The sequence below is a fragment of the Cetorhinus maximus genome, chromosome 6 (assembly GCF_964194155.1).
Source record: "Cetorhinus maximus chromosome 6, sCetMax3.hap1.1, whole genome shotgun sequence".
Lineage (NCBI taxonomy): Eukaryota > Metazoa > Chordata > Chondrichthyes > Lamniformes > Cetorhinidae > Cetorhinus > Cetorhinus maximus.
In genome coordinates this window covers 67,784,711-67,799,849 of record NC_135884.1, presented here as the reverse complement: position 1 = coordinate 67,799,849, position 15,139 = coordinate 67,784,711, and the positions used below count along the sequence as shown (strand labels likewise).

General features: G+C 45.3%; 1 protein-coding gene across 2 annotated transcripts in view; it reads right to left on the bottom strand.

Annotated features, from left to right (window-relative positions):
* The window catches only part of srgap3 (SLIT-ROBO Rho GTPase activating protein 3), a 286,135-nt gene that overhangs the window by 15,892 nt on the left and 255,104 nt on the right, over nucleotides 1-15,139 (bottom strand). For both annotated transcript variants that reach the window (XM_078543822.1, XM_078543823.1), the window contains exons 16-18: nucleotides 6,736-6,841; nucleotides 5,798-6,025; nucleotides 2,706-2,785 (exon numbers count right to left, since the gene is read on the bottom strand). In XM_078543822.1, coding sequence (XP_078399948.1) covers nucleotides 2,706-2,785; nucleotides 5,798-6,025; nucleotides 6,736-6,841 — 414 coding nt within the window. The remainder of the gene's footprint in view (nucleotides 1-2,705; nucleotides 2,786-5,797; nucleotides 6,026-6,735; nucleotides 6,842-15,139) is intronic.

Here is a 15,139-nt window from a genome sequence, read left to right as displayed (position 1 = left end):
GGGTATTAAGGGGCATGGAACTAAGGTGGGCGAATGGAGTTGTGAAAATATCAGCTATGATTTAGTTAAATTGTGGAGCAGGTTGGAAGGGCTGAATGGTCTACTCCTGTTCCTATGTTCAAATGAGGAAAACCAAGGACACACAAAATAAACATTGACTATTTAAACAAAACAATAAATGTTACAGGTTAAAATCCAACACAATCATGCCATTCCAAGGTGTGCTAATATCCTTCAAAATATCCTATTGCGCGCATTTATTATAATGAACAAAGATTATAATGGCTCCAAAATCACACGCAGATAACAGGTCAGAACACTGAAGGGTGTAGTGAGATGGAATCTTCACTAGAGGGAACCACACACCAGCCATCCTGACACAAAGACAGACTTATTTATTTAATGTTTTTCACAATCTCGGCACATCCCAAAATGTTTCACAGCCAAAGAAGTGTTTTGAGGTACTGTCACTGTAGTAAGGAACAAGAGAGGCTGGGAATCCTGCGATGAGTAACTCATCTCCTGACTCCCCAAAGCCTGTCCACTATCTACAAGGCACATGTCGGGATGGAATACTCACTCTCCACTTGCCTTAATAAGCGCAGCTTCATCAAGAAGCTTGACACCATCCAGGACAAAGCAGCCTCCTTGATTGGCACCACATCCACAAACATTCACTCCCTCCACCACTGACGAACAGTAGCAGCAGTGTGTACCATCTACAAGATTCTCTGCAGAAACTCACCAAGGCTCCTTAGACAGCACCTTCCAAACCCACAACCACTACCCTCTAGAAGGACAAGGGCAGCAGATAGATGGAAACACCACCACCTGGAAGTTCCCCTCCAAGCCACTTGGCACCCTGACTTGGAAATATATCGCTGTTCCTTCACTGTTGTTCAGTCAAAATCCTGGAATTCCTTCCCTAACAGCACTGCAGGTGTACCTACACCACATGGACTGCAGCAGTTCAAGAAGGTAGCTCACCACCACCTTCTTGAGGGCAATTAGCAATGGAGCATAAATGCTGGCCTCGCCAGCGACACCCACATCCCGTGAGCAAATAATAAAAAAACACAGCGCCTAATTTGTGCACAGCAAGATCTCACAAGCAGCAACGTAAGAATGACTGGCTAATCTGTTTGTGGTTTCGATCAAGAGGTAAATGTTGGCTAGGACATCAGGGAGAAATCCTCTCTTCAGAATAATGCCATGAGATAGTTGACATTCACCTGAGAGGGAAAATGGGGCCACAATTTAATGCTCCATCTGAGTGCGTTGGAGGGAGTGCGACTCTGGCTGGAGTGTAAACACTGGTTGGAGCATGGTGTTCTTAACAATCCACAGGTTGAGTGCTCAAGTCCCTTGAGGGTAGGGTATGAAAGTGTATTCTATCAATCTGATACTTAGTGGACTGACATCAGAAGATGAATGTGAAATCTGCTGGTATCCAACTGGTTTAAAAATATATGGAAGTCTGTGGTCATCCATTTTGGTTTGAAGAAAGACAAATTGGAATATTCTCTTAATGGTAATAGAGTAGGGATTATGGAGTAGTGCAGAGAGTTAGATATCCATGTACAAAAATCACTAAAAGCTATAGGTATAAAAAGTAACCAGAAAGGCTAATGGAATGTTGGCCTTTATCTTCAGGGGATTGAAACACAGATGAGTCAGCTGTACAGAGCTTTGATCTGAACCCAACTGGATTTCAGCTTTTGGTACCATACATCAAATAAGATATATTGGTCTTTGGGCAGGTGCAGTATAGATTCATCTGAAATGTTACCAGGTCTTAAAGGGCTAAGTTATGAAGACAGGTTGCATAAACTTGGCTTGTATCCCTCAAGTTAGGAGGTTGAGGAGTGATCTAATCGAGGTGATCAATATAATAGAGATTTGATAGGGTAGAGAAAGAGAAACGACTACCTCTGGTGAGGAATTGAGAACATAATAAAGGGACATAATAAAATTGGAGTCAAGTCATTTAGGAATGAAATCAGGAAGTAATTTTTCGTTCAAAGGGTAGTGAAAATCTGGAACTTTCTACCCCTAGAGACTTGATGTTGGGGGCCCAAGACTAAGATCCACAGATTGGTTAGATAAAGGTATCAAGCAGCTTAATACCCTTATATATGTGCAAGTAAAGTTAGGTGGGGGTGGGGGGGTGGTAAAGGGATTTGAAGCGCAGATCAGCTGTGATCCTTTTGATGGTGGAACAGGTTCAAAGGGCTTAATAGGCTACTTTTAGGCCTGTGTTTCAAACATTCTTTGGGGAGGGAATCTGACACCCCTACCTGGTCTGGCCTAAACGAGACCACAATCCTACACTTTGTGCCAGATCCTCAGGGCATCTAAAGGTGGACATAAATACTATCTGGCTAGCATCACCCACAACCCAAGAACAAGTAAATGGAAAGACTGAAGTGTGTCGAAAGGGGACAGAGCCTAATAATGTTTTATTCTCTCTTGGTGGCTGTCAACTATGACTGCATGCAAGAGAACAGTCAGCTGTTAAGAGCTATTGGGGTAGAAATTTGACTGGAGCAGGGATTGCTAAGTCCCCAAGTCGAATTTCAACCCTATTGTCTCAGTTATGTGTCCTGGCAGCACTGAGAGAAGGAAATGGAGGCTACACTAAGCTCTTACGTGTATTGCATTGCCAGCCCTGACTGTTGGAAACAGACCAGCTCCATGCTACTTACCATCATCACTGGTGTGTGGTTCAGTGCCATTGTCGTGGTCCACTTCATCAATGGCGCCAGGCTCGCTGTGAGGGCTGTCACTGCAACAAAGCAATAAGGCCATTAATTGAGCCCTCACTGCACAAACCCAGTACTACTGACTAATGTTTGACTGAGTGCCACAGGCACAACCAAGGTTGTACTTCAGGCCCACTCTTGGGTACACGGCCTACGGTTTCCAATCCTCCCAGAGTGTCCTGGAGTTTTTGGGAATTAAAAGATTAATCTCCCTGACATTGCAGTGAGCAACACCGAGGAGAAAAATCATAGAACATTAGAAAATTGCCAGAGATGGGGGATAAAAGACTGTTCGACTGACAGTTGAGAATCAACTAAACAGGTAATGAAGAGTCTCCTCACTTTCCAATCAGAGTAGAAGCGGGGTGCTGTGAGGGTGGACATGTCAGATGACCAGTGGTGGGAGTGTGGGGGTGGAGCTGGGAGGTCATGTGAAATCTTCTGCAATACATCCAGCCCTAGCACTGTCCTGTTGTGTGACAGGATATGGGTCTGTGCCTGTGAGATTTCAGTCACTACGCTGTGGGCATAGTGTGCCTGTTGTAGATCATTTACAGCACAGAAGGAGGCCATTCAGCCCATAAATTCCATGCCAGCTCTCTGTAGAGCGATCCAGTCAGTTCCATTCTCCCACTCGATCCCTGTAGCCCTGCAAGTTTATGTCTTTCAAGTGCTCTTCCAATTTCCATTTGGAATCATTGATCGTCTCTCTGCTCTTCCAATTTCCATTTGGAATCATTGATCGTCTCTCCTTCCACCGCCCTCAAAGGCAGGGAATTCCAGGTCATTATCACTCACTGCGTAAAAAAAGTTCCTCCTCTCATTCTTCCTGCATCTCTTTCCCAAAAACTTAAATCTGTGTCCCCTAGTCTTTGTACCATCAGCTAATGGGAATAGCTTTTGTTTGTCTACCTTATCTAAATCTGTCATCATCTTGTACACTTCTATTAAATCTCCCCTCAATCTCCTTTACTCCAAGGAGAACAACCCCAGCTTCTCCAACCTGACCTTGTAACTAAAATCCCCCCATCCCTGGAACCATTCTGGTAAATCTCCTCTGCACCCCCTCAAGGATACTCACATCCTTCCTAAAGGGTGGTGACCAGAACTGAATGCAATACTCTGGCTGGAGCCTACCCAGAGCTTATAAAGGTTCAGCATAAATGCCCAGCTTTTGAACTCAATACCTCAATTTATGAAGCCCAAGATCCCATATGCTTTGCTAATTAGTCTCTAAATATGCCCTGACACTTTCAAAGATCTATGCACATGAAACCCCAGGTCCCTCTGTCCCTGCACATTCATCCCCTCTGTCAAAATGCATTCCTTGACACTTCTCTGCAGTTCATTCCATCTGCCACTTATTGGCCCACCCTGCCAGCCTATCTATATCCTGTTGCAGTTATTGGTATCATCCTCATCATTTGCCACACCTCCCAAGTTTGGTATCATTGGCAAATTTTGAAATTTTACTCTCCATTCTATCCAATGTCCAAGTCATTTATATATAGCAAAAAAAGGTTGTGGTGCTAGCACTGACCCTTAGGAACGCCACTGTCTACCATCCTCCAGTCTGAAAAATAACCATTTCTCAAGACTGTTTTCTGTTCTTAAGCCAATTTTTTTCTCCAACTGGACACTGACCTTCCTATTCAATCAGTCTCAATTTTGTTAACCAGCCTTTTATGTGGTACTTTATCAAATGCCTTCTTAAAGTCCATATAGACAACATGCATTGCATTCTCCTTATCAACCTTCTCTGTAACTTCATTGAAAAATTCAATTAATTTAGTCAAACATGATCTGCCTTTTACAACTCCACGCTGGCTCTCATTAACTTAACTCAAACGTGTCCAAGTGCGTGTTGATTTTTTTCCCTGATTATTGTTTCTAAAACCTTACTCACCACTGATGTTAAACTCCAGTTTGTAGTTACTAGGACTATCCTTACACCCTTTCTTGAATAAAGGTGTCACATTTTCCACTCTCTAATCCTCCGGCAGCTCTTCCCTGTATCTAGGGAAGATTGGAAGATTATGGCAAGCTCTTCCGCTATCTCCATTCCCACTCCTTTCCACAACCTGGGATGCAAGCCATCCAGACTAGGTCATTTATCCACTATGCATAGCCAGCCTTTCCAGTACACCCAGCCTGTCTATAAATTTTCACCCCATCCATTATCTCCACCATTTCCACTTTTATCGATATTTTGTCAGCATCCTCTTCCTTAGTAAACACCAATACAAAATACTAATTAAGTATTCTAGCCTTGCCCTGTGTCTCTACATCACTCTCCTTGTTCCCAATAAGCCTAACCTACCTTTTACTACTTTTACTTGCTATTTACTTTCTGGTAGAAGACTTTTGGGTTCCCTTTTATGTGGACTGTAATCCTATTCTCATATTTTCTCTTTGCCTCTTCACTTCCTCTCAAACTATTGGATTGCCCAATGTAGAAAAGGTACTTCCCATTTAGGAAGAGTGAGGGCTCAAAGTGAGAGGACAATAATTATATTAAAAGTAGTTTGTTTCAATAGGGCCTCTTGCTTGTGGCTGGGATATCAATGCTACCACATAGGGCAGATCATCATGCACTGTAACACAGAGCAGGAGGTCACAGCATTAATTCCACAATCCCCATGCTCAGTTCTGACTTAGCTAATTCCATCTGGGGCAACAGTTGGATGGTACAATGGGACTAAATGCCCCTGGATTAGGGACTGGCAAACCAGCTCCGTACAGTTAATGAGTGCCCCAGACTGGAAAGTTAATGTCAAGTAAGGACTAGTTCAGGATCTGCTAGGTTGTCCTCATGGATTACTATATGCATAGTGAAGGTCAGAGGGGGTGTGGCGAGGGTCAGGGGTGGTGCAGCAAGGGGCAGGGACAGCACGGCAAGGGTCCTGGGTGGCACAGTGAGGGTCCTGGGTGGCATAGTGAGAGGCAGGGGCAGCATAGCAAGGGTCTGGGGTAGTGCAGTGAAGGGCAGCATTGTAACACATTCACGAGTGCTGCGATTTACAATCATTCCTTACCAGTATTCCTCGCCTCCTGTCATGCACTTTTCGTACACTGGCCCCTCCAGCTCCTTGTGGCTTGGGAAGATACCCTCATGGTTCACGATGATGCTTTTGATGACCTCGTTGACATGTGCCTGGCAGGATACAGGGTCTTGGCCATCAGGGATTGGCATCAAGGTGGGCCCGAAGCAGATTGCCAGGTTATAAGGGTCCATCATGTTTTCATCACTGTACTGGGACAGGCTAAAACACACAGACAAGGCCCAAGTCATCACCATCATTCCTGATACCAAACTGTATCCATCAGTGCCCACTGATTGCAGGCAAGAACTCTCCGCCTTCAGGTGTACTGTTCCCCTCCCCTGTTCACTGACCTGCACTCACGGAAACCCTGTGCTCGCTCCCCAACCTCAATGCGCTTGCTACCCCTCCCCGTGCAGATGCTTCCACCCCCGGGCCGGTGGCCCACCCTGCCCTCACAGTGCCCCACCACCCCTGAACTCACTGCCCACTAATATCTATTGTTGTTTTATCCAGGGCCTTACTACGGGTATCAGGAGCCTGTGTAAGAGTGAGGAAGAAAAAAAATCAGCCAGGGTTGCTGCCTCCAACCATTAACCCCCTGTTTCACAGGGCGCATGGGTGGACACCAAGCGAGGTCACAGGATCAGGGTAGACAGAAAGCTTCCCAATATCGAGCAAGCACTCTCTCTCCCCCAGGTTAGGCTGACACATGGGGGAAATGGGCACTGGAGAGCAGCTGGTTCCTATGAAACCTGTAGCCCAGGAAGAAATCTGTGTAGTTGATAGGTGGTGGGAAGGAGAAAGATAATAAATAGCATGTCACATCTGGAGCCTTTGCTTGGAATTCCGAGTGCTTGAGTACTTTTAAACAAACCCCGGAGAGAGAGATAGAGAGTGGGGGAGTTGGGAGGTAATTGGATGGTACTTACTGGTTGAGGAAGGCAAAGAGATATCTCATCACAATGATGACTGTCCGTGAGAGGGTCACTATGATCTGCTGGAGGTGGTGAGTCCTCTCGATGGCACTCTCGATCTCTGCGGGGTGGACAAGGGAAGATAGCCTTAGATAATTGTGTTTATCGTGTCCCCAAAATAATCATCGCCAGAATAGCTGAGGTAAAACACACACGGGTTTCCAACATTTAACCCCATGGGGAACGGGGGGTGGGGGGTGAAGGGTCATTGACTTTGTACAATAGCGTAAACCACGCAATGTTGGCTGATTTCTAATTCAATACAAATCAACAGAAATTAAAGACTGAGAGAGGAGTACAACAGGGGCCTGGGTCCGTAATGTAGTATAATAGAGTATGTTAGACTAAGTCCCACAAAGGCTTAACTGTAATAATCTGTGATGTCATCGAAGGAAGTGACATTTGCTCATGTGATCTGAGCGTCTTGGAGAAAGCAGCACCGAAAGAAGCTAGAGTAAGGGAGTGTTTCTCATAACCGGAAATACGTTACAATAAAGTTTGAGTGTTTGCAGCTGACAATCTTCAGGGATTATTGAAACTACTCCAACCCAACAGCACTATAATATACAGAACACACATTTCACATTATCATCCAAAGTCAAAGCGGCCCGCATGTCTTTATCTATCATACCCTACACAATCCACCATTGGATATTTGGATATTTGTTTAGTCCTCAAGAAGAGTCATATTCGACCTGAAACATTAACTCTGCTTCTCTCTTCACAGATGCTGCCAGATCTGCTGAGTATTTCCAGCACTTTCTATTTTTATCCCAGAATATTTGACTTTATCTTCATCTGACTTTAGCTTTTCTTCCCCCATAATTATTTTTTGAGATAGTTTCACAGAAGCTTCACTTGACGCTCCCCGCTCCCCTCTGCCCACCCCCCACCTTTCGTGGGGCATTTTGGGTGGAGTTCTAAAGCAGGCAGTGGAATAGTCAAATGAGGGGCTTTCTGGATGAGGGGCATACAGCTCACAACACAACTTGTAACGTAACTCGATAACATCTTCGGAATGTCAGATCTCCAGATGCTCCTAACTCTGCACTGTCAGGTGCCATCTTTTGAATGAGACATTAAATCGAGGCCCTGTCTGCTCTCTCAAGTGGATGTAAAAGATCCAATGACACTATTCAAAGCTGAGCGGGAGAGTTTTCCCTGGTTACCTGGTCAATATTAATTCCTCAACCAACATCTTAAACAGAAGACTTGGTCAGTAATATAATAACCATAGTAATATAATAAGTGTTATATACCATCCAAACCCACGACCGCTACCGCCTAGAAGGACAAGGACACCACCACCTGGCAGTTTCCCTCCAAGTTATTCACCATCCTGACTTGGAAATATATCGCCGTTCCTTCACTGTCGCTGGGTCAAAATCCTGGAACTCCCTCCCTAACAGCACTGTGTGTGTACCCATGCACACTGCAGTGGTTCAAGAAGACAGCTCACCACCACCTTGTCAAGGGCAATTAGGGATGGGCAATGAATGCTGGCCTAGCCAGTGAAGCCCATATCCCATTAAAGAATAAAAGAAAACAAAAATACTGTGGAGGGTGGAAATCTGAAGTGCAAACAGAAAATGCCTGCAAACTCCTTTTTTCATCTTTCACTGTCAACCCTTTTGCAATTTAATCTCTCCTGCCATTCACCCAATCTCAGATTTTCTCTTTTGTTCTTGCCCCCGCTCTCCCTTTCCCTACTTCCTGCTTAACTCCAATTACATCTCGAACTTTTCTAGTTCTCTTGAAAGGTCACTGATCTGAAAGCCTACTCTGCATGTAGTTTTACACTCCCACCAGGGGAGGGATGGCGGGGATAAATTTGGGTGCCATCGCACACTGCTCCCCAACTCCTGTCACAGGGAACTGCTGGCAGTCTCACCTGATAGTCCGGGCTCCATCACTGAAAACATTCCTCGGGGACTGTTGCAGTCCCAGCAGTGGCCACCATTCCCGGTGGCGCTGCTGGGATGAGAGAACCACATCCATTTGTTTGGCTGGCAGCTCTCAGAGGTGTGACTTCCCCTTGGATGGGTGCACAAGACCCGCCTTAAATCAATTAAAGGCCTGATGGCTGTTAAGTGGCTGCTGGGAGAGCCAGCCAAGTGCAAGTGAGTTCACCACCGTTTTTACACTGGGGACATGGGGACCCCACCTCCAGCATAAAATTCAGCCCCTGAATCTCTCTCCACCAATGCTGCCTGAGCTGCTGAGTATTCCCAGCATTTTCTGTTGTCAGATTATTGATCTCATTGCTGTTTGTAGAACCCTGCAAGGTGCAAATTGGCTGTCCCTTTTCCTATGTTCCAATAGTTCAACAATACTTAATTAGCTTTGAAATACTTTAGGGTGTCCCAAGGACGTGAATGGTGCCAGATAAATGCAGCTTCTTTCTTTCTTTAGATAACAACAGTGAACAGAAATCAAAAGTATTTTATTGACTGTAAAAGAACTTCAGGAAATTCAGAGGTGTGAAAGGCTCTATATGGAATCATAAAATGATTACAGCACAGGAGGAGGTCATTCAGGTTGTCAAGTCTATGCTGGCCCTCAGTAAGAGCAACTCAGTTAGGCCACTCCCATGCCTTTTCAACATAGCCCTATCTGCAAATCTCTTCTCTTCAGATAATTATCCAATTCCCTTTTGGATGCCTCGATTGAACCTGCCCTCCACCTCCAGGCAGTGCATTCCAGATCCTAACCACCTGCGTAATAAAGTTTTTCCTCAAGTCGCCATTCGTTCTTTTGCCAATTACCTTAAATCTGTGTCCTCTGGTTTTCGACCCTTCTGCAAATGGGAACAGTTTCTCTCTTATTTACTCTGTCCAGACCCATCATGATTTTGAACTTTGCTTCTCTAAAGGGAACAGCCCGGGCTTCTCCGGTCTGTCCACATAACTGAAGTTCCTCATCCCTGGAAGCACTCTAGCGAATCTTTTCTGCACCCTCTCCGATGCCTTCCTAAAGTGTGATGTGCATTGGACTCAATGCTCCAGTTGAGGCCAAACCAGTGTTTTATAAAGGTTTGCCATAACTTCCTTGCTTCTGTACTCTATGCCTCTATTTATAAAGCCCAGGATCCTGTATGCTTTATTATCTGCTTTCTCAGCCTGCCCTGCACATATATCCCCAAGGACCTTCTACTCTCGAAACCCCATTTAGAATTGTACTTTTTATTTTATATTGCTTTTCCTCGAGAACCAGAGGGCACCAGATTTAAAGTAATTGGCAAAAGAAGTAATGGCAACATGAGGAGAAACTTCTTCATACAGCGAGTGGTTAGGATCTGGAATGCACAGCCTGAGTGAGAGGTGGAGGTAGGTTCAATCAAGGCATTCAAGAGGGAATTGGATTATTATCTTAAAAGGAAGAAGGTGCAGGGTTACAGTGAGAAGGCGGGGGATTGACACGCGGTAAATTGCTCCTACGGAGAGCCGGTGCAGACACAATGGGTGGGATTTTCTGGTCCTGTCTGCCGCTGGGATCATCCAGTCCCTCCGCAAGTCAATGGACTTTTGGCTGGGCTGCTGAATCTCCCGTGTGGCTCCCACCATGACGGGCTGGAAAATTTTAGCCATTGGTCCGAATGGCCCCCTTCTGTGCTGTAACCATTCTGTGATTGTTCCTACCAAAATATATCACTTCACACTGTCATGTGTTCATGCACCTCACCAGCCTATCTACAGCCTCTTGAAGTCTATCACTAACCTCCCCACTGTTCACAATATTTCCAAGTTTTGTGTATTCTGCAAATTTTGAAATTGTGCCCTGCACACCCAAGTACAGGTCATTGATATATATAAAGAAAAGGAGCGATTTAGTATCAAGCGCTGCAGAACCCTGCTGCATACCTTCCTCCAGTCCAAAAAACAACTGATCACCATGACTCTCTTTCCTGTCAATCAGCCAACTTTGTATCCATATCGCCACTGTTCCTTTTATTCCATGGGCTTTAACTTAGCGCTCAACCTGTTATTCAGCCCTTTATCAAACACCTTTTGGAAGTCTGTGTACATCACATCAATCACATTACCCTCATCAAGCCCCTTTGTTACTTTGTCAAAAAACAGTATCAAATTAGTTGAACACAATTTGCCATCAACAAATTTGTGCTGGCTTTCCTTAATTAATCCAGATTTGTCCAAGTGACTGTTAATTTTGTCCTGGATTATCATTTCTAAAAGCTTGTCCATCACCGAGTTTAAACTGACTGGCCTGCAGAATAATACAAGTTTCATCCTTCCTTAAAAATATACTCAAAATCAATCCTCCATCTTGATTTGGAGGTTGCAAATTCCCTCACTCCACTGACAGGGAATCAAATTGTGGGGTAGACATACGAACATACGAATTAGGAACAGGAGTAGGCCACTCGGCCCCTTCAGCCTGCTCCGCCATTCAATAAGGTCATAGTTGATCTGATTGTAATCTCAACTCCACATCCTGCCTACTCCTGATAACCTTTCACCCTGTTGCTTATCAAGAGTCTATCTAGCTCTGCCTTAAAAATATTTAAAGACTCTGCTTCCACTGCCCTTTGAGGAAAAGAGTTCCAAAGACTCACAACCCTTAAGAGAAAGAATTTCTCCTCATCTCTGTCTTAAATGGATGACCCCTTATGTTTAAACAGTGACCTCTAGTTCTAGATTCTTCCACAAGGAGAAACATGCTTTCCACTCTGTAAAGACCCCTCAGGAACTTATATGTTTCAATCAAGTTGCCAGGAAACAAAAAGTTTTTTGACCCCCTTAGCAGAGCAGTACATATTGACTGACGATCCGGAGCTGGTTACTCTGAAGGGTTTCATGCTTAAGAAGTGAACCATTAGGATAAAGCCTTGGCTCAATGTAGGCGCTCTCGTCTCTGAGCCACAACGAGTGGTTGTGGCGAATGGCATAGATACATTTATAGAAAAAACAGATAAGATGATGAGGGAGAAATGAATAGATGCACAGGCTGATATGGTAAGGTGAAGCAGGGGTGGGGGGAGGCTTGTGTGGAGCATTAACACCAGAATGGAATAGCTGGCCTGTTGCTATTCTGCAAAATTCTATGTCTTTGAATCTGAACCCTGTGCATTATGTGTGCTCAAGCAGTGCCTCAAGAGTGCAATCTGTTCAAAACCTGTTACTCAAAGCGTACAATGGCCTCATTGTCCAAGCACAGTCCTAGCACAATCAGACTAAAGCTCACAGAGCTTAAACCTCAAGGATACACACACACACTTTCTGCATACTGATTGCCCAACTTTACATTTCCTGCTTAATGGTCTCTCTCTCTTTCAAGTCCCTCCCTCATGGCTATCCAATAATAGCCTCTGAATTCTCCCCCCAACCTTGCTGTTAACTGTTAATAAAATGTGTAACGTCTCACTTTGTTCAGGCAATTTTATTTCCCTCTCTCTGGCTCTTTTTTGATTCTTTCATGAGATGTGGACGTCGTTAGCTAAACCAGCATTTATTGTTGATCCCTAGTTGTCCTTGAGAAGGTGGTGGTGAGCTGCCTTCTTGAACTGCTGCAGTCGATGTATTTATATGACTGGTCCAGTTCAGTTTCTGGTCCATGGTAAACCCCAGGATGTTGATAGTGGAGGATTCAGTGATGCTAATGTCATTGAATGTCAAGGGGTGATGGCTAGATTCTCTCTTGTTGGAGATGGTCATTGCCTGGCATGTGTGTGGCACGAATGTTACTTGTAACTTATCAACCGAAGCCTGAATGTTGTCCAGGTCTTGCTGCATTTGGACATGGACAGCTTCATGATCTGAGGTGTTGTGAATGGCACTGAAAATTGTGCAATCATCAGCGAACATCTCCACTTCTGACCTTATGATGGTAGGAAGGTCATTGATGAAGATGGTTGGGCTTAGGACACTATCCTGAGGAACCCCTGCAACGATGCCCTGGGACTGAGATGATTGACCTCCAACAACTGCAAACATCTTCCTTTGTGCTCGGTATGACTCCAACCAGTGGAGAGTTTTCCCTCGATTCCCATTGACTCCAGTTTTGCTAGGACTCCTTGATGCCACACTCAGTCAAATGCTGCCTTGATATCAAGGACAGTCAGTCTCACCTCACCTCTGGAGTTCAGCTCTTTTGTCCATGTTTGAACCATGGCTGTAATGAGGTCAGGAGCTGATAGGCCCTGGCAGAACCCAAACTGAGCAGGCTATTGTTAAGCAAGTGCTATTTGATAGCACTGTTGATAACCCCTTCCATCACTTTACTGGTGATCGAGAGTAGACTGATGGGGCGGTAATTGGCTGGGTTGGATTTGTCCTGCTTTTTGTGTACAGGACATACCCGGGCAATTTTCCACATTGCCGGGTAGATGCCAATGTTGTAGCTGTGCTGGAACAACTTGGCTAGGGGCGCGGCAAGTTCTGGAGCACAAGTCTTCAGTACTATTGCTGGAATATTCTCAGTACCTTCAGCTGTTGCTTGATATAATGTGGAGTGAATTGAATTGGCTGAAGATTGGCACCTGTGATGCTGGGGACCTCAGGAGGAGGCCGAGATGAATCATCCACACGGCACATCCAGCTGAAGATTGTAGCAAATGCTTCAGCCTTATCTTTTGCACTGATGTGCTGGGCTCCTCCATCATTGAGGATGGGGATATTTGTGGAGCCTCCTCCTCCAGTGAGTTGTTTAATTGTCCACCACCATTCACAACTGGATGTGGTAGGATGGCAGAGCTTAGATTTGATCTGTTGGTTGTGGGATCGCTTAGCCCTGTCTATTACTTGCTGCTTCTGCTGTTTGGCACGCAAGTAGTCCTGTGTTGTAGCTTCACCAGGTTGACACCTCATTTTTAGGTATGCCTGGTGCTGCTCCTGGCATGCCCTCCTGCATTCTTCACTGAGCCAGGGTCGATCCCCTGGCTTGGTGATAATGGTAGAGTAGGGGATATGCCGGGCCATGAGGTTACAGATTGTGTTTGAGTACAATTCTGCTGCTGCTGATGGCCCACAGCGCCTCATGGATGGCCCAGTTTCAAACTGTTAGATCCGTTTAGCACAGTGGTAGTGCCACACATGATGGATGGCATACCCAAAGTGAAGATGGAGCTTCCGTCTTCACAAGCACTGTGTGATGGTCACTCTTACCGATACTGTCATGGACAGATGCATCTGCAACAGGTAGATTGGTGAGGACAAGGTCAAGTAGGTTTTTTCCACTTGTTGGATCCCTCACCACCTGCTGCAGACCTAGTCTAGCAGCTATTCCTTTAGGACTCAGCCAGCAGTAGTACTACTGAGCCACTTTTGTTGATGGACATTGAAATCTCCCACACAGAGTACATTCTGTGCCCTTGCCACCCTCAGTGTTTCTTCCAATTGGTGTTCAACATGGAGGAGTGGGGGGCAGTAGGTGGTAATCAGCTGGCGGTTTGGGCTGATGCCATGAAGCTTCATGGGGTCCAGAGTCAATGTTGAGGACTCCAGGGCAACTCCCTCCCAAATGTATACCACTGTGCAGCCATTTCTGGCGGGTCGTCCTGCCATTGGGACAGGACATAGCCAGGGATGGTGATGGCTTTGTGTGGGACTTTGTAAGGAATGATTCATGGCTCTCCCAATTTTGGCACAAGACCCCAGATGTTAATAAGGAGGACTTTGCAGGGTTGACAGGGCTGGGTGCGCTGTTGTCATTTCCAGCGCCTAGGTCAATTTTTGACTTTTCCGTTGTGGTTTGGTACAGCTGAGTGGCTTGCTAGACCATTTCACAGGGCATTTAAGAGTCAACCACATTGCTGTAGGTTTGGAGTCAGAACTAGGCCAGACAATGTAAAGACGGCAGATTTCCTTCCCTAAAGGACATTAGTGAAATAGATGGGTTTTTACAACAATTGATGATAGTTTCATGTTCACCACTATTGAGATTAGCTTTCAATTCCAGATTTATTAATTGAATTTAAATTTCACCACCTGCCATGGTGGGATTTGAACCTGTGTCCCCACAGCATTAGCCTAGGCTAGTCTAGTGACATTACCACTATGCCACCGCCACCCCGCTTGCTGGGGAATGATTCCTGAGATCCCAGCTGCCTCACTGCCAGGAGGAGGCAGGATTAGTAGTAGGTGTGAGGGGAAGAGAGTGGTTCGGTAACATGGGGCAGGTGAGGAGCAGCGTAGTGCAGCAAGAGCCGCAGCATTACGAAGATCCATGTGACAGTGTGAGGGGGTGAATATTGAGCAGCTTAGGACAATAATATAAAAGCAAAATACCGCAGATGCTGGAAATCTGAAACAAAAACAGAACATGCTGGAAAAACTCAGCAGGTCTGGCAGCATCTGTGGAGAGAGAAACAGTTATCATTTTGAATCCGTATGACCCTTCTTTA